Here is a 16,557-nt window from a genome sequence, read left to right on the forward strand (position 1 = left end):
GCCCACAAGGCCTCCCTGCCCACCCCACCCTGCTGACCCAGCGTCTCTGGGGTCCCTGCCACTCTGCCCCAAATGCTCTGGCTCCTGGCCTGTGGACCAGCAAGAGGCAAGGCTGGGTGTGGCCCCAGGAGCAGGAACCTGCCCGCAGCCCCTCCCCCAGCAGGGAGCCTCACGGTGGAATTTTCCATGGCAGTGATTTCCGCAGGGAGGCTGTGGCCGACTTGCTGGCCCCGGCTGGGCTCGGCCTCCTCGGCACCTGCTAATTGGCGCTACTGTTCTATTTCTGCTCCAGGCCCAAATGAGGTCACCCACAGGGTGTCGCCTGCGGTGAGCCAGCCAGGAGCAGGCCCAGCTGCTGCTCCCTGCCCGGAGCTCCGGGAAACACGCGCTGAGATGTCTGAGTGGACAGACTCCCAGGGCTTGGGGCCACGGTGCCCACGTCAGGAGGGCCTGAGCGGCCGGGCAGCTCCTGGCTGAGCTGGCTTTGGGTGTCCTCCGCCACCCGGGGCAGGCTCAGGCCAGCACAGAAGCCCGTCCTCGGGGCCTCCAGCGTGCCGGGCCACAGCCTTGCAGCTGCCGCTGGCTTCCAGGCTTCCAGCGTAAAAACTGCCAGCGACACGCTTACAACTGTCTGTCCATCCCACGTGTCCACCCAGCACGGGGCCTCTGGGGCATCGTCCAGGGGCCATCTTGTTCTTGGGCTGGTTGACCCCCCACGGAGGCTGGTCTCTAATCGACGTGCAATTCACAGCATTTACAGCTGTTTGGCTTCAGCTGGTTTTGGACTCGGCGCTCGTCCACTTGTGAGGGCCTGCAGCGGCTTGTCCACTGTGCTGAGGGCCTGTTGCTGCTGTGTCCGTCCCACAGAGGGTGCGCCCCACGTCCAAGCAGGCCGCAGCGCCCCCGGCTGGGCCCAGGCCTGGCCCTCCTGCCTGCTCCCTCCCTGGGCCGAGTCAGGTGGGCCTGGCTCCTGGGCCTTGGCTAGTTCTTTTGTTTTTTAATTGATCTCAAATATAAAAAGGCAAATAAACCCACCAAGAAGAGCGACCAGCTTTCCCGCAGTCTCAAAATCGGTTTGTAGCTCCTCCTGCGCGGCGGGCACCTCCGCGTGTCCCAGCAGCCCGGGCACAGGCTGGTCTCCCTGCCCCACTGTCCCACCCCACACACTAGGGTGGGCAAAGGCCTCCTGCTGGGTCATGGCTGACACGTGGACGGGGGCCTCCCAGGGCACCGTTCCCCCAAGCCTCCAAAGCAGGACGTAGCAGCCCCCCACCAAAGAGAGACAGGACCGCGGGCCAAGCCAGCGGTGCATGCCTCCCACAGCCTCCCTGCAGGGCCAGGTCCCCTGCCCCGGCAACCTCAGAGGCTCCGCACTGGGATGCTCCGTCTGGCCATCGCCCCTCCAGCCGCAGGGGCCAGGAGACGGGGTACCCCCCTCCCCCCCGAGCTGCCCCAGATTCACCCAACAGGAATAGGTCTCTGCCCCACGAGGACAACACCCCGGGCACCGCAGACCAGCCTGCTCCCCAGCTGGAGAGGCAACCCAGAATGTGGCACCCCAACAGCCAGCAGTGGAGGCAGCCCTGGGAGTCCTGCGGGCCACGGGCAGGGTCCACGCCAAACCCCAGCCAGGCTTGGGCCTCCCGGGGGTGGCACAACCCACGGCTCCCAGGTGTGCCAGCAGCCTGACAGGGCCCCTTCATGTCATCGGGGCTAACCCCACCTGACCGGCCCTGCCAGCTGGAGCCACTGCCCCTGAGGACCTCCCTCCACTGTGCAGGGCCCAGGGCCGTCCCACCTGGGCAGGTGAGGCCTCTGGCCTCCAGCAGTGCTTCTGGGTGGGGCAGCATGTCCTCCTACAAGAGCAGGACAGGCCCTTGTGCCCAGAGGATGGAACACCGGGTCCTGGGGTGGGATGTGGGCAGGGCCCGCTGAGGGCACAGGTTGCAGCTTGTGCATCTCTGGTCTTACGCTGCAGCCCCTGCGCCCCCCGTGCCTGGCTGCATGATGTGAGCCTTCAGGTTGGCTCTTGGCCTCCATCTTTCCACCTGTGAAAGGGGCAAGTGATGCCCGCGCCCGGCTGTTTGTGGCCACCCACGCGGGGGGGACCGAGACAGCCAGCCATGCCGGGACCTGTCGGAGGCTCTCCTCGTGGAAGGCGGAGGGCGGCATCCCTGGCAGCTGGGCAGGCGCCCTCCCACCCCACCCGGCAGCGTTCTGACGTCAAGTTGCGCAGCTGACTTCCTGGGCAGGAAGCCGGGGGAGTTGAGGGGGGCCATCCAGCCAACCAGGCCAGGGAAAGTGGGCCAGAGGCCACGGAGAGGCCGGGGCCTGCAGCGCTCTGTGGGCAGGAAGGGCCTCTGGGCACGGATGACCCAGGGGGGCGGGTGGGTGTTGGGTGGCTAGACTGTGGCCTAGACAGCACCTTGGGGTCCAGGCAGACCGGGGTGGGCACAGCGCAGGGCAGTGGTGCCAGCTCACACAAGTTGGCCAGGCCACGGGAGGCCTCCAGCCAGCAGACCGGACCCAGAGGGGAGCAGGTGGCAGGGAGGGCCTGACTGATCGGGGCTCCAGGCCGCTGGACCGTGTTCGTGCCCACCTGGCAGCCCGGCAAGTCCAGGTGCTGTGGAGGACTGGGCCAGCTGTGTGCACCAGGCTGGCGGCGGCCGGGCACCCCAGCCTCTGCAGCACCGCAGGTGGCAGCAAGGCCGGGCACAGGGCAGCCCGGGGGAAGCCCCACCAGGGAACTGCCAGGGCGCGTGGCGACACCGAGGATTAGGCCAGGAGAGGTTTCCAAGGAAGACACATGGGAAGGGCACCGTGGCCAGAGACCAGCCAGGCAGTCTGGCCGGGCAGAGTGTGAGGTGGCCAGGGGGCCCCGCGGAGCAGGGCACACAGAGGCTGTCGTCCCGGGGCCCCTGGAAGGCTCGGGTTGGCCTTTGCTACTTCCCAGCGGCCCCAGGCAGGCCCGGCCCGGCCCCCAGCAGAGGAGAGCGGCCTCTTTCTTCCGGCACCCCAGGGCCTGACCCCGCCCAGCCCTGTCCCCCCACCCGGCTGTCTGCTAGAAACAGCGTGCGCTTCCTGACCCTCTCCCGGGACACGAGGGCGCGGGCCTGGGGCGGCCCCCAGCAGGGCCCAGGGCTGCAGGCCTCCCTGGGCAGAGGCCCCCGCGCTGTCCCGAGGTGCTGAGTCCCAGGGGTTCCTTTCCTGGGTTCTGGTTCACAGAGGCGGGCGGGGCTCCAGGGCGCGCGCCGGCAGGTCTGGCTCCTCCGAGGCCTTGGCCGTGGCCCGCGGGGGCTGCCTTCTTGCCACCTCTGCGGTCACTGCACCCGCGGGCTCCTGCCCAGCTGCCCTCTGCTGGAAGGCCCTTGATTCGAGGGGTAGGGCTCCCCCATTTAGCCTCATTGTAGCTTGTAAGAGCTTCAAATTCAGCCACATTCTGAAGTCCTGGGGCCGGGGCTCCAACGTGTGACTTTTAGGGGCCCCGAATTCAGCCCTCACGGCCCGCAGGGCGCGTGGGGGAGGCTGAGGTCGGCCCTGACCGCGTCGTGGAAGGAAAGGCGGGTCCGGCCCGGGGCCCCCCGCTGCCGCGGGCGGCGTGAGCGCATCTGGAGGCTTCAAGGGGCGGCGGGTCAGCAGCGGGCGAGCGAGAGGGACGCGCGGGAGCCTCCCGGGCCCACCCGCCTGTGCCCCCCGCGCCCCGACTCCCCAGCAGCGGGGCCTCCCCGGCCGGCCTCCCCGCTCAAGGCCGCCCAGGCCTCCTGCGCCTCAGGCAGACGGCGGGAGGGGGAGGCGGGGAGGCCGGGGAGGCCGGGGAGGCCGGGCGCTGCCCCCCGCGCACGGAGGCCGGGAAGGCGCCCAGGGTGGAGCGGCCCCGGCCCCCGCCTGCCCCGGCCCGCCCCGCCTCACCGGCCGGGCCCGGGAGCAGCGGCTGAGACACGACGCCCCGAGCCCGCCGGGCGGGAGGCCAGGCCCACCCTGGCCGGTGCAGGAGGCCCGCGGGGGGCGGGGGGCCGGCGGGGGCCGGGCGGGCTGGGCCTCGCGGGTGCAGCGCCAGGACCGCCCAGGACGCGCCCAGCCCCTGCGGCCCCTGCGCCCGGACGCTCCCCGGGGCCGGCGCGGCCACACGGCTCTGCCTCGCTGCCGAGTCCCGGCGCCTGGACCGGCCTGGGGGGCCCCGGCTCCCGGGGACGCGGGGACACGGGCTCTCCACGCCCGGGGGGCCGGCCTGGGGGTGCAGCCCGCGCCCCGCGCTGGGCTCCGCGCTGGGGGCAGCCGAGGGGCGGGCCGGGGGCGCCCAGGGCCGGGTGGCTCCCCGAGGCTGGTCTGGCCGGGAGGCGCGCCCCGGGCCGCAGGGGACCAGGCAGGCCCCGCCCCCCGGGGCGCCCCGAGCCCCGCGAGCAGGACCCGCGCCCCGCGCGCCCGCCCCGGGGTCCCCGCCCCCCCCCGCCCCCCCGAGCGGCCCCGCGGGTGCCCCGAACCCCGCGCCGCGCCCCCCCGCCGGGCCCCCCCGCACCCCCCCCGACACCCCCGCCCCCCGCGTACGGGGTGACGCAGCCGCCGCCGCGCGCCAGCCCCGCCCCGCGCCCGACGCCGCCGCCGCGACCGGCTCCGGGGCCGCTAACGGTCCCGCGCCCCGCGCCCCGCGCCCCGCGCCCCGCGCCCCGCGCCCCGCGCCCCGCGCCCCGCGCCCCGCGCCCCGCGCCCCGCGCCCCGCGCCCCGGCCGGCCGCCCCCGCCCCCGGACCCCCGCCCCCCCCGCCCCCCGCCGGCCCCGCCATGGGGGCGGCCGAGCCGCTGCGCGCCGCGCTGTGGGTGAAGCGCCGCCGCTGCGCCGTGAGCCTGGAGCCCCCGGACCCCCCGGACCCCGCGCGCGCGCTGCTGCGCTGGTGGCCGAGCCCGGGGCCCGCGGGCGGCGCGGACGGCGCGGGTGAGTGGCGGGGGGGGGCGGGGGGGCGGGGGGCGCGGGGTCCCCTCACCCCAGGCGCGCGCCCCACCGCCCTGCGCCCCAGGCCGGAGCCGCCGCGGGCCCGGGGACCCCTGGGGAGGGCGCGCGACCGCGGGGGGGCGGGCGGGGAAGGTCGCTCAGGGGAGGGGGAGACACCCCGCCCCTCAGGCGCGGGGGGGGGCGGGGGGCTGCAAGCTCGGGCCCGCGTGGGGGGGGCCGCGCCCTGGGATGGGGGTCAGGGTGGCCGGGGCCGGCGCAGCCCGGCCGGTGCTGTGACCCAGCGCCCGCTCCCCCAGCCCGTCCCCTTTAGGGGGGGCCACCCCGGGGTGCCGCGCGGAGCTGCCAGGGAGAATAGCCAGGCCAGGAGGTGGCGCTGGCCGGGCTGGCACGGGGGCTCCGCGCTGCTCTTGGGGGGGGGGGTGGCCTTCCCGGAGACCAGGGAGACGGGCGCCGCCGGGAGGGGTCCTGGGGGCCGCCAGCAGGTCTCCCTGTCAGCCTCCCGGCGGGTGACACGCTCCACCCCGGACGCCTCTGCGGGCACCGCCGGCCTCTGCGTCACGCTCGCCCAGGAGGGCTCATGCCCGCCGGGCAGCTGCGCCTGGAAGAGGCCGAGCCGGGAGCTTCTGTCGCTGCCCCCCGCAGGGGGTGGAGCTTGGTGGGTCCATCTCCAGCCGCCGGGTCCGGGCAGCGTTGCCTCCTGCAGGCCCGAGGGGCTGCGTGGACGCTGGACAGACCCACCGGCCAGCTGGGGAGGCCACCGCTTCTGATTCCCGGTCGCCGACCACGTAGGAGGCCGCAGCGCGGCTGGGCTGGCCTCTGGCTCTCGCTGGCTGCTGGTGTCCGGCGGGGGCCCTGTCACCCCAGCCTTGAAGGGGCTTTAGCGGAGCCGCCCTGGGCCTGCTGACTGGCGGAGGGCAGTGTGGGGGCCTGCTGGGGCGCCTCCGCCCGAGAGCGGCCGCCGGGCCTCCATGCTCTCTGGGTAGCATGGGGGGACACCGCTGCACCCCAAGCAGCCAGGCCCGATGCCGGGTGCACTGTGGCTGGAGGGGGCTGGGCCAAGGGCTGCTGAGAAGGCCTGGGAAGGGTGGGGAAGGCGGCCGGGTGCGTGGGCGGGTGAGGCGTGGCCCCTGGGTCCTCGCTGTCTGGGCAAAATCATACCTGTTCTCCGCCGTGAGACCTGCAAGCGTGAGCCCATAGCTGGCGAGGCGGGCGAGGTGCTGGGGCAGGCTGCACCCCAGCCTGGCCCCCTCCTCCCTCGGCGGCCCACACGTGCCGGGGCTCAGCCTGCAGGAGTGAGGGGGAGCACGTGTGTGCACGCGTGCGACGGACAGTGAGTTCCGTGTGCAGGACACTGCCGGGTTTAGCAAGCGTGTCACCGTTCCAGCGGCACTTCCAAGTCACAGGCGGCTCCAAGGTGGTTCCTTTCTACTCACAGGAATAATTCTTTTTTTTTTTTTTTTTTGCATTGAAGGACTGGGGTGCAGGCCAGGGATGTGGGGGGTGAGAGGATCCACCAGAGGCAGAGCGGGGAGCAGAGCAGGCGGATCCACTGAAATCCACCGCGGAGGGGCGCAGCGGGGAGACAGGAGGGTCTGCCCCGCCCTGTGGGCAGCTCCCTGGCAGGGATCGAGCTCAGGCCGTAGGGTGACAGCCTGAAACTCAACCCCTCGGCCCCCAGGGAGGCCCTCACAGAAGCAGTTGGTGTTGATTTAATCGAATTGAGAAACACAGGAAAGGCACGGGAAGCCGAGCCCAGCCTTCCACCGTGTACAGGCGTGAGGAGGTTGGGGAGACACACCCCGCTTCCCTGTTGCTCTGAGACAGGCCTTGGGAAGTGGGCGGGTGGAGGCGTGACCCCGGGACTCAGCCCCCGCCTCGCTCACCCACCAGCCTGACCCGGGGGGCCTGTGAAGGGCCTGGAGGGGGACCCGTCTGTGTCCTGCCTCCTGGTCTCGCTCCGGTTTGGGGCCTGCTCACCGCGTGTCCACGGTGCCTTCCTGGGCCAGTGACGTCGCCCCGTGGGCCGGCGCCCGCCTGGAGCCTGCCGCAGGGCTGCCCGGGAGGGTCCTGCAGCGCCTGGTCTGCGCAGACCCCGGGGTGGGGTGGGGCGTGTCCGCGGCGCTGCAGGCACCTGGCTGAAGGCGGTGAAAGCGCCTCGGAACGGAATCAGACGGACTCAGGATTTTTCAGGTTAAAAATTATTTTTTGCAGAGTGTCGGGGAGCGTGCCGGCTGCAGCGGGAGACGTCCCCTGGGTCGTGTGGCCGCAGAAGCTTCTCGCGTGTGATGCCCTGGCGAGGGTGCCGAGGGCGCTGCGGCCGGCGGCGTCGGGGGGTGGAGGAGCCGGGCCAGGCAGGGTCCCCCGCCCACCGGGCCTGGCTGCTGGCGGCCGCTCCGCCCGGGCCCCATCTTGGACTTCGGTGAAGCTCTGCCGCTCGCCGTGACTCCCCCCACTTTGGCTGTGGGTCCCCTTCTCTCTGCTTCTGGTCTCTGCCTCGTCGCCCCAGCGGCCCCTGGGGCAGAATCGGCGTCTGGCCGGGGTCGCGGTCCCCTCCTCCCGCCGTCCGTGAGCCTGGCCGCGCCGAGCGTGGTGAGGGGACGAGTGTGGGGCGCCGGGCGCGTCCGGGCCCCTTGCCAGGGCCTGCGGGTGACTCCTGTGCTCGCCCCGCCCTGCCCGGCCCCCTGGCGCGCGGCGGGCTCCTGTGCCGCTGGGGAAGGAGCGCTGTGCTCTCTCAGGCTTGCGCCCCGGGGTGGCTGGAAGCTGGGTAGTTTGTGGCGGGGCCCTAAATGCTGCCTGATCCAGACACCAATCCCACCAATGCTGGGGGGCTGAGCGTCGGGGGCCCGGCTGCTGGGGTGCGCCCTGTCTGTGCCCGTTACGAAGCCGGGGCTGCGCGGCCGCCCTGCCCGCCGGCCAGCTGGCACCCATCTTCGTGTGCGCTTGTCGCAGGACGCCTGGCCAGTCCCGCTCCGGGGCTCAGGAGAGGGGACCCCGGGTTTGCGCCCCAGTCGCCACAGCAGTGGGCGGTCGGGCGGTGCTCGTCAGGTGGCGTGGCCGCGCACCGGCCTGGGGACTGTAAACGTTCCAGATCGTTCCAAGGTTAATTACTGGTTCCTCTAAAGTAGGTCAGCAAACTTTCTTAAAGGGCCAGACGGAGACTGGCCTGGGCCTGAGGGCCGCGCCTGCCCAGCCCCCTGCGAGGCCGGGAGCGGCCTCCGGCGGGGGTCACCGCGGTGGGGGCCTGCGTGCAGCGCAGCTCAGCTCACAAAGCAGCTGTGGCCACACCGGCTGCGGCGTCCCCCCCCCCCCACGCTAGAGCTCCGTGAAGGCGTGACAGAGTCGTGCGCTGTAAAAGCAGCCGGTCCAGATGGTTAAAGATACTTTGACCTTCAGAACAAACCTGGCCGGTGCCCCGGAAGGTGGTTGCTGCCATCCCGGGAGCCCCGCGTCGGGCTCTCTCCCGGGCACCCGGCGCAGGAAGCCGGCTCGCAGGGCGGCTGTGCACCTGCTCCTCCGCGCAGCGGGCGCCGGAGCTGGCCTTGGGCCGGGCTCCCCCCTGCAGCCGTCTCGGAGCCGTCGGCCCGCGTCAGCCAAGCCTGGACGACTGCAGCGGGAGAGCGGTGCGGGTGCTGTGCCGCCGCCCGGGGGAGGCCGGGGGAGGCCGGGGGAGGCCGGACCCCAAAGGTCGGTGCGCAGCGCCCGCCCTGCCCTGCGCTGAGACCCGCCTCCCTTGCTCGTGGGCTCTGCTTGATCCCGGGTTGCTAAGCACGGCCGGCCCGGCTGCTCCCTCGGGCCTTGTCCCCAGCACCGGCCTCCGGGCTGGCATGGTGGACAAAGGCGCCGCGGGGCGGGCAGTGTGGCTGTGCTGGGGTCAGGCGGGGCGGCAGCTGCCGCCCCAGAGGGGCCCGGTGTGTTCGGGGGTTTGCCTCCACCCCCGGCCCCTGGGAAGCGGCCCGTGCTCAGGGCAGCTCTGCGGTCTCCCGCCTCTCGGGGCCGGCCCGCAGGACACCTCTGCCGGTCTCCAGTCTCACACGCAGGGCGGGCGGGAAGCCACCCGAGGCTGACGCGGGGAGCAGCCGGAGGCGAGCGCGTCCACAGCCCCGGGTCAGGCGTGGCGAGGGGCTGCCCAGGGGCTCTGCAGGCCTGGCCTGTCCTGCCCGGCATGGTGGTGGCTGTCCCGCCCGGCGTGGTGGGCTCAGGCCGTGCACGCATGGACGCCTCTCCCCGCGGGCACATGCGGGGTGGCCTCATGTTACCCGCAGAGGCCCCTGGTGGCCCCCCTGTGCCCCGGGAGCCGGCTGGAGGGGAGGGCGCTGGTGCCCGGAGGCTGGTGGGTCTCGTGGTCTGGGGGGCCCTTGGCCCCCCGGGAGGTCGGGGCACGATGTGACATGCGTGGTGCGAGCGTGGAGCAGGCTCCGGGGGGGCGGGTGGCGGGGGGCCAGACGCACAGGCGGTGCCCGGACCCTCCCACGGCTGCGGCCCCCAGACATGTCGTGGGGGATGTTGCGCTTCCCTAGCTCGAGTCTGAGCCCCGCAGGCAGCGTGGCCTGTGGCTTCTAGCGCATGGACAGGCCGGGCGGGGGGCAGCGCCTGACCGGGCGAGCGCTGTCTCCACAGACGCCTGCTCAGTGCCCGTGTCTGAGATCATCACCGTGGAGGAGACGGACAGGCATGGCTGGCGGCGCGGCGGCAAGAGGTGGCAGCGGATGGGAACCCCGTACGCCTTCACAGGTGACCCCCGGCCTGCCCCACGGGGGCTCGCAGAGGGGCTTCGGGGCCACCTGCGTCCAGGGTGGGCCTTTCCAGAAACCGCCCTCTGCTGCTTCCCCCAGTTCTGCTTTCACAGCTGGTCGTTTGGGGCTTGGTCGTTTCCTCTGCTTGGGGGGGAGCCCTGGGAGGCGGGGTCTTCTAACGCACCCCGGGAACAGCAGCTGGGAGCCCCGCGGGCGGGCGCCTGCGTCGGGCCTGTGCTGATCGGACGTGGCTCCCCACAGTGCACTGCGTGAAGAGGGCGCGGCGGCACCGCTGGAAGTGGGCCCAGGTGACCTTCTGCTGTGCCGAGGAGCAGCTGTGCCAGCTGTGGCTGCAGACCCTGCGGGAGCTGCTGGACAAGCTGAGTACGTGCGGCCGCGCTCCGCCCCCTCCCCGTGCGGCCTGCGCCCAGGCCGCCGCCCCGCCTGTCTCCCTCGGGTGGCTCTGGAGGCTCAGAGTCCGGGGGATGGTTCTCGGCCGTAGGCGCCTCCCTGCGGCTTTGAGTAGTTCATGACACTTGTTTCGGGACGGGTCAGCGTCTGCTCGGACTGAGCAAAACAGAGACGAGGACATCAATGCGGGGAGAACACCGTGGCCAGGGCCTGCGCTGGTGCCCCAGGGCGCTGGGGAGCTGGGAGCCGACCCTTCCGCCCTCGCCCGCGGGGTCCAGCTGCCCCGCCCTCGGCGAGGGGCCGTCACCGCTCCCGGCGTGGGGAGGGCACGCGTTAGCACTGCGCTGTGTCCACGGCCCCTGCCCAGGTGGTGCCGGCGGCCGCGCTCCCGCCCGCCCGCCTTGACCTCGGGTTCCGTCCGCTGCCCTTGACACGCGCTCGCTCTCGCCCTTGCAGCGTCCAGGCCCAGGCGCCTGCTGGTGTTCATCAACCCCCAGGGCGGGAAGGGCAGAGGCAAGCGCATCTACGAGCGGAAGGTGGCGCCCCTGTTTGCGCTGGCCGCCGTCAGCACGGAGGTGATCGGTGAGGGCGTCTGCCAGCCGGTGGCAGCGGGTGTGGGCGTGGCGCGGAGATACCCAGGGGGTTTTACCCGCAGGAAGGTTTTTAAGCCAAATACAGGGCGTTTGTTTTTCCACCAAGCCCGCACGAGAAGAGCAAGAGAAGGATTCAGTCTTTTCTAGCCAAGTCTTAGCGTAGACGGTCTCCAAGGAAACAGCCAGGAAACGAAAAGGCAGAGATGGCGGGAGAAGCCCTCGCGGGAAGAGACACGAGGGGTGACTAGGACTTAGAGGTCGTCCCGTCAACAGGCGCTGTCGCCGCAGAGGGTGCGCGTGCACCCTTGTCCCGGGCCGGCCTGCAGGGGCCTCGGGCTGCCTCCCCAGGGAGCCCGGCCTCGCGGCTCCAGAGGGGCGGCCCCTCCCCGTCCCCCGCGTCTCCCTGGGGAGGCAGCCGGAGGCGCACAGGGTGACGCTCGCCGCAGCCCACCGCCGCTCTCGCCCGGCAGACGCGGGAGCCCTGCCCCCACAGTCGGGAAGCGGGAGGCGGCCGCCCTCCGGGGCTCCCGGGCTGTCCCCGCGGCCGTGCGGTGGGGGCGGAAGGGCACAGCGCCGCGTTTCTGCAGCGCCCGCTCGGGGGCAACCCACAAGCCCGCTCTGTGGCTCCTGCCACGGCCGCGAGCTCCCACTTTTGTTTACATTTTGCTGTTTTCTCAAGTGCTCGAAGCGACCAGGCCGTAAGGAAAGGCTGTAAAAGCTGCCCCGGCCCAAAAAGCCGCCAATGGCCGGCAGCTCAGTCCCACCACGCGGTGGCTTCCCGGCCCGGCCGAGGGGTCAAGTGGGGGTGGGGGGGCCCTCATGGGAACCCCCTGAAGACCGCGGCCGCCTCGCCACTAAGCGAGGACTCTCAGGGCTGACCCAGCTCTACAGCTGGACCTTGTCCCCCCAGTCACCGACCGCGCCAACCACGCGAAGGAGATGCTGGACGAGGTCAGCCTGGACAGCTACGACGGGTGAGTCGCGGGCTCTGCTCTGGGGGCGAGCTCGGGCCCAGCGTCCCCGCGGCATCTCCACGCCGTGAAAGGAAAACACACTCTTGTGGAACGTGAGGGGCAGCGAGTCGGGGAGTCACGCTCGCCGCCTCCTCAGGGATGACCTTCCCGTGGGAAATAGCCGCGTGCTCAGGTGGTCACTTCCGAGTCCTTCAAACCCGCGGTGCAAGCGCCACCCCCTCTCGGCCCTAAGTATTTCAACATGTTTCCCCAAAACAAGGCCGTTCTCCTGGGAGACAGACAAGGCCTGGGCCAGAGCCACCCGACGGACCCCGGGGGCGGCTCTGGGGTTAGCCCGGACTGCAGTCTCCCCGCCGCGAGTGGCCTCCAGCCCTTGACCACAGCGCTGGGCTCCCGGGAGAGGAGAGGCCCTGGAGGGCGGGAGGGCAGGTCCAGAGCGGCGGGCTGCAGACGCGAGGCCCGCTGAGCGGGGAGGGCAAGGACGGCTGCGGGGTCCAGCTGCGGGCAGAGGAGCAGGGCCCGGTCTCCGCGTGCTGGGGACTGAACACCCCGGCAGGGCCCGGGCCAGAAAGGGGGACGCGTGGAGGGGCCGGGATTGGGGGCAGCGCAGCCCCTGGTGTGGCCACGGTGGGCCGTGTTGGGTCAGGAGCGGCGGCCACTGACGAGGCGGCCAGCGCGTGGGGGCAGGTGGGGCCTCACCGCGCTCCCTCCGCAGGGTCGTCTGCGTGGGCGGGGACGGCATGTTCAGCGAGGTCTTGCACGGCCTGATCGGCAGAACGCAGAGGAGCGCGGGCGTGGACCAGAACCACCCGCGGGCCTCGCTGGTGCCCAGCCCGCTCCGCATCGGCATCATCCCCGCCGGTAGGCCCCCCAGCGCTGCGCGAGCCGCCCCAGAAGCCCCGGCCCGCCGGGTGATGTGACACGCGGGGCTCTCTCCGCCTCAGGGTCCACGGACTGCGTGTGCTACTCCACGGTGGGCACCATTGACGTGGAGACGTCGGCTCTGCACATCATCGTGGGTGGGTCCCGCGTGGGGTCCCGCCCAGAGGGCGGCCCAGTCCTGGGGAGCAGCCCCTGCCCCGTGCCGGGGGCCCCGTCCCAAGGTCCCTGTCTCGGTGTTCCCCGTCCCGCCCGTGCACTCCGTCCACACTCGGCCCGGGCGGCGGCAGAGGCGGTGCCGCGGGCGGGCGTGGACGTGCGCCTCTCCGCAGGGGACTCGCTGTCCATGGACGTCTGCTCGGTGCACCACAACGGCTCGCTGCTGCGCTACTCGGCGTCCCTGCTGGGCTACGGCTTCTACGGGGACATCATCAAGGACAGCGAGAAGAACCGCTGGATGGGGCTGGCCAGATACGACTTCTCAGGTGCTCCAGGGGCCGCCGGGTGGGCACGCAGGGCCCCTGGGCGGGGCGGGGCGGGGGAGGGGCGGCCGGGCGCCCCGCAGCCTCCCTCCCGCAGGCCCTTCGCCCCACGTGTGGGCTTGCTCGGCCGCCCCCAGGACGGCCGCGACGCCCCCGCCCCGCGCTCTGTTCCAGGCTTGAAGACCTTCCTCTCTCACCACTGCTACGAGGGCTCCGTGGCCTTCCTGCCCGCCCGGCACACGGTGGGGTCTCCGCGGGACGGGAAGCCCTGCCGGGCGGGGTGAGTCTGCGGCGCCGTGTCCCCAGGGCAGTGCCGGGGTCCGCGCTCAGCGGCTGAGGTCTGTGGGGGCTCGGGGACTCTCGGGCGCCCCCCCGCCACGATGAGTCTGTGGGGCCCGGAGGGGACCCGAGGGGCCAGGCGTCAGCTCGAGGCCACCTTGTCCGCTCGGGTGAGGGTGGCGTGGCGACGGGAGGCTGGGATGTTCTCTGAAGCCCTGTCCCCGCCCCGCTGGAGCCCCTGCCCAGTTAGCCCTAGCTCCGCGGGGGCGCTCCCTCAGCTTTGAAGGCCCAGCCGCTTCCCCGTGCACCCCGCTGAGGGGGCAGGACAGCCGGGCGGGGGTGCCGAGGAGAGGGGTGCCCAGCGGGAGCCTGGGGGCCACGGTCTCCCTCCACCGTCCTCTGCTGCGGGGGCCCGGGGTGACAGGCCGCAGCCCCCCTCAGTGCCCCGCGCCCAGTACGCGGGACAGGAACCCAAGATGGCCTTGGGACGCGCCATCCAGGGCCACCGGCCCAGGCTGTGGCTTGTCCCCCGCGGCGCCGGGCGCCTCCCTGGTTCCTCTTCCGCGTGAAGATGGAGGCCCTGGGCTCAGACGCTCAGGGCCGAGGTGGGCACTTGCTGCCGCGCGGGCTGGGCTGGGCTGGGGCTGCCCGGCGGGACCCCCCTCCCCCCCGCCGGTGTCCATCGCTGTTCCTCGGCGGCAGGGGGTCTCCGCTGACCCACCCGGCCCCGGGGCGTCCTCGCTAGCCCGACTCCGGGCTCAGGCAGGGCTTCCGCGCGCTCTGCACCAGCGGGCCTGACCGTGCGCGTCGCTCGGAGCGCAGAGGAGATGCTCGGTGCGCGCGTCTGTGAGAGCCGGCCCGCCGCGGCCAGGGACCGAGCTGCTTCCTGGCGCAGGGGTCTCGCCCTCGGGCCACCATGGTCAGGGGCTTCTTGCCTTCCAGGTGCTTCGTCTGCAGGCAGAGCAGGCAGCAGCTGGAGGAGGAGCAGAAGAAGTCGCTGTACGGCCTGGAGAACGCGGGTCAGTCCCCGGGCCCCTCCCCCTGATCCCCATGCCCAGGGCTCGCCCGGCCCCCAGACCGGCCGCCCCACGGCTGCCCCAGGGGCGGCCGCCGAGCGCCCGCTGCCCCCCAGCTCAGGAGCCACCAGTGGAGGCCGCTGGCCAGGCCGTGGGGCGGGGCCGTCCCCGAGCCGCGGCCGAGGCGCTCCCGCCCGGTGTCTGGTGGGGGGGTCGCAGGCTCAGAGCCACGTCCAGGCCGGCGGCGGCGCAGCCCAGGGGGAGCCGCGTGTGCGGACCCGGCGCGGGCTCCCCGGCGCGCCCTCGGCCGCAGGCACCACCCTCCTCCGGGTGGTCTCTCGGGCCGAGCCCACGGCCACCGAGGAGCAGGCGGGGCCGATCCCCAGCGGGGGGTGGCGGCGGTCCCCTCGCCCCCGCTGACGGGGTCTGCGCTGCAGAGGAGGAGGAGGAGTGGAAGGTGGTCTGCGGGAAGTTCCTGGCCATCAACGCCACCAACATGTGCTGCGCGTGCCCCCGCTGCCCCCGCGGCCTGTCCCCCTGCGCCCACCTGGGAGACGGGTCGGCTGACCTCATCCTCACCCGGGAGTGCTCCCGGCTCAGCTTCCTGCGCTTCCTCATCCGGCACAGCAGCCCGCGGGACCAGGTGGGCCCGCCCCGGCAGGGCTGCTCCGCGGGGCGTCCCCGGGGCGTGAGCGGAGGCGCGTACCCCAGCCCGCTCCCGGCCTTGCGCACGAACTCGTGGCACCGGCAGGCGCCCGGCCCCGGCCCCCCATCACCTCCCAGAGCCCCTCCCCTTTGCACGCCTGCCCGTGGGGACACAGTCCCGGAGCACAGGGGCCCCGAGGCCTCGCGTCCTCCGTCTCCGTCGCTCTCGTATAAACCCCCGGCGGGACAGTTTGCTTTCCTCACGCAGCCAGGCCGGAGGGGCCCGGCCCCCGAACGCCTCTACCAGGCGCCCGCCGCGGAGCCGGACAGCCCAGCCGCCGCCCGGCCGCGGTCTTAGAAAAATTTAGGTTTTCTGCCTTCAACTGAAGGCGCGGTCGGGGGGCTGCGTGGCGCTGCAGAGCGCGCTCGGGGGGCGTGGCGGCCCTGGGCGCCGCTCGTGGACGGGCTCGGGCCAGTCGAGCTGGTCCCGGGCCGTCTCGTGCTGCTGCCGGGGCCGCGGGGACAGGTGCCCCCAGCTCAGCCCTCCCGCACCCCTCGTCCCCCGCAGTTCGACTTCGCCTTCGTGGAGGTGCACCGCGTGAGGAAGTTCCAGTTCACGTCCAAGCCGCTGCCCGAGGAGGACGGCAGCAGCGACTTGCGGGAGCGGGGCAAGACGCGGCTCGGGCAGATCTGCAGCGACCCCGCGCCCTGCTGCCGCGCCGCAGCCCACAGCTCCTGGAACTGCGACGGGGAGGTGCTGGACGGCGCCACCCTGGAGGTCAGGTGAGCGGCGCCGCGGCTGTGGGCGACGCGCGTCACTCGGGTCACGCCCAGGGCCGCCGCTTCTCTGGTCCCGAAGCCCCTCGGCCCGCGCCCCGACGTTCCAGGCGGTGTCGGCCCCGCTCCCGCCCCCCAGGCGGAGGGACTGTGGGAGGCACCTGGCTCTGGCTGGCGTCCAGCCTACGGGTCCTGCACGCCGAGCATCTAGTGTCCGGGCGGCAGCGGGAGGACGCCCTGTCCCCGCCGCCCCGACACTCCCTCTGGTCCCGCCTGTCGTCACGCTGCTCGTCCTCTCCCTGCCGCCAAGGACGCTTGCCTCCTGGCCCTGTGCGCCCCCTCAGCGTGGCCTCTCCGCCCTGCGCCCGCCGCTTCCTGCTTAGCACAATCGGGGCGGCAGTGACGGCCACAGAGGCCAGTGGCGCAGAAGCCTAATAGTTCATCTGCCCCGTAGCGTGTCCCGCACCCCTCACAGCCGTGGGGGTCCCGCACAGACGCCTCCGTGTGCTCCCGCTGCTGGGGCGGCAGAGCGGATCCAGGCGGCTTTCTCCGCTCGCGGCGGCGGGGGGCTGGGCGGAGAACGGGTCTGCTGAGGCCCGCGGGGCCGCCAGCCCCTAAACAAAGCAGCCCCTGACGTGCCGAGCGCTGGCCACTGCCCCTCTGCCGTGACCGCCGCGGGCCGGGCGCCTGGGACACGCGGGCCTAACCGCGCCCCTCGCTCTGGGCAGGGTCCACTGCCAGCTGGTTCGCCTCTTTGCGCGAGGAATCGAGGAGCCTCAGAAGCCAGAGCCGCAGAGCTGAGCCGCCCCGCGCCGGGCCCG

At 72.9% G+C, this 16,557-nt stretch overlaps 1 protein-coding gene across 1 annotated transcript; it reads left to right on the forward strand.

The window, feature by feature from the left end:
• Nucleotides 1-4,778: 4,778 nt before the first annotated feature.
• On the forward strand, nt 4,779-16,537 carry CERK (ceramide kinase; the record flags this gene model as incomplete). The annotated part of the gene is made up of 13 exons (XM_084254509.1): nt 4,779-4,929; nt 9,565-9,678; nt 9,942-10,064; nt 10,548-10,673; nt 11,595-11,658; nt 12,374-12,519; nt 12,603-12,677; nt 12,870-13,022; nt 13,194-13,299; nt 14,241-14,317; nt 14,752-14,957; nt 15,528-15,742; nt 16,465-16,537. The coding sequence occupies 13 exons, from the start codon at nt 4,779-4,781 to the stop codon at nt 16,535-16,537; spliced, it is 1,629 nt and encodes a 542-aa protein (XP_084110635.1).
• Between the last annotated feature and the right edge of the window lie 20 nt (nt 16,538-16,557).

Source organism: Talpa europaea, assembly GCF_964194135.1.
Source record: "Talpa europaea genome assembly, chromosome: 15".
NCBI lineage: Eukaryota > Metazoa > Chordata > Mammalia > Eulipotyphla > Talpidae > Talpa > Talpa europaea.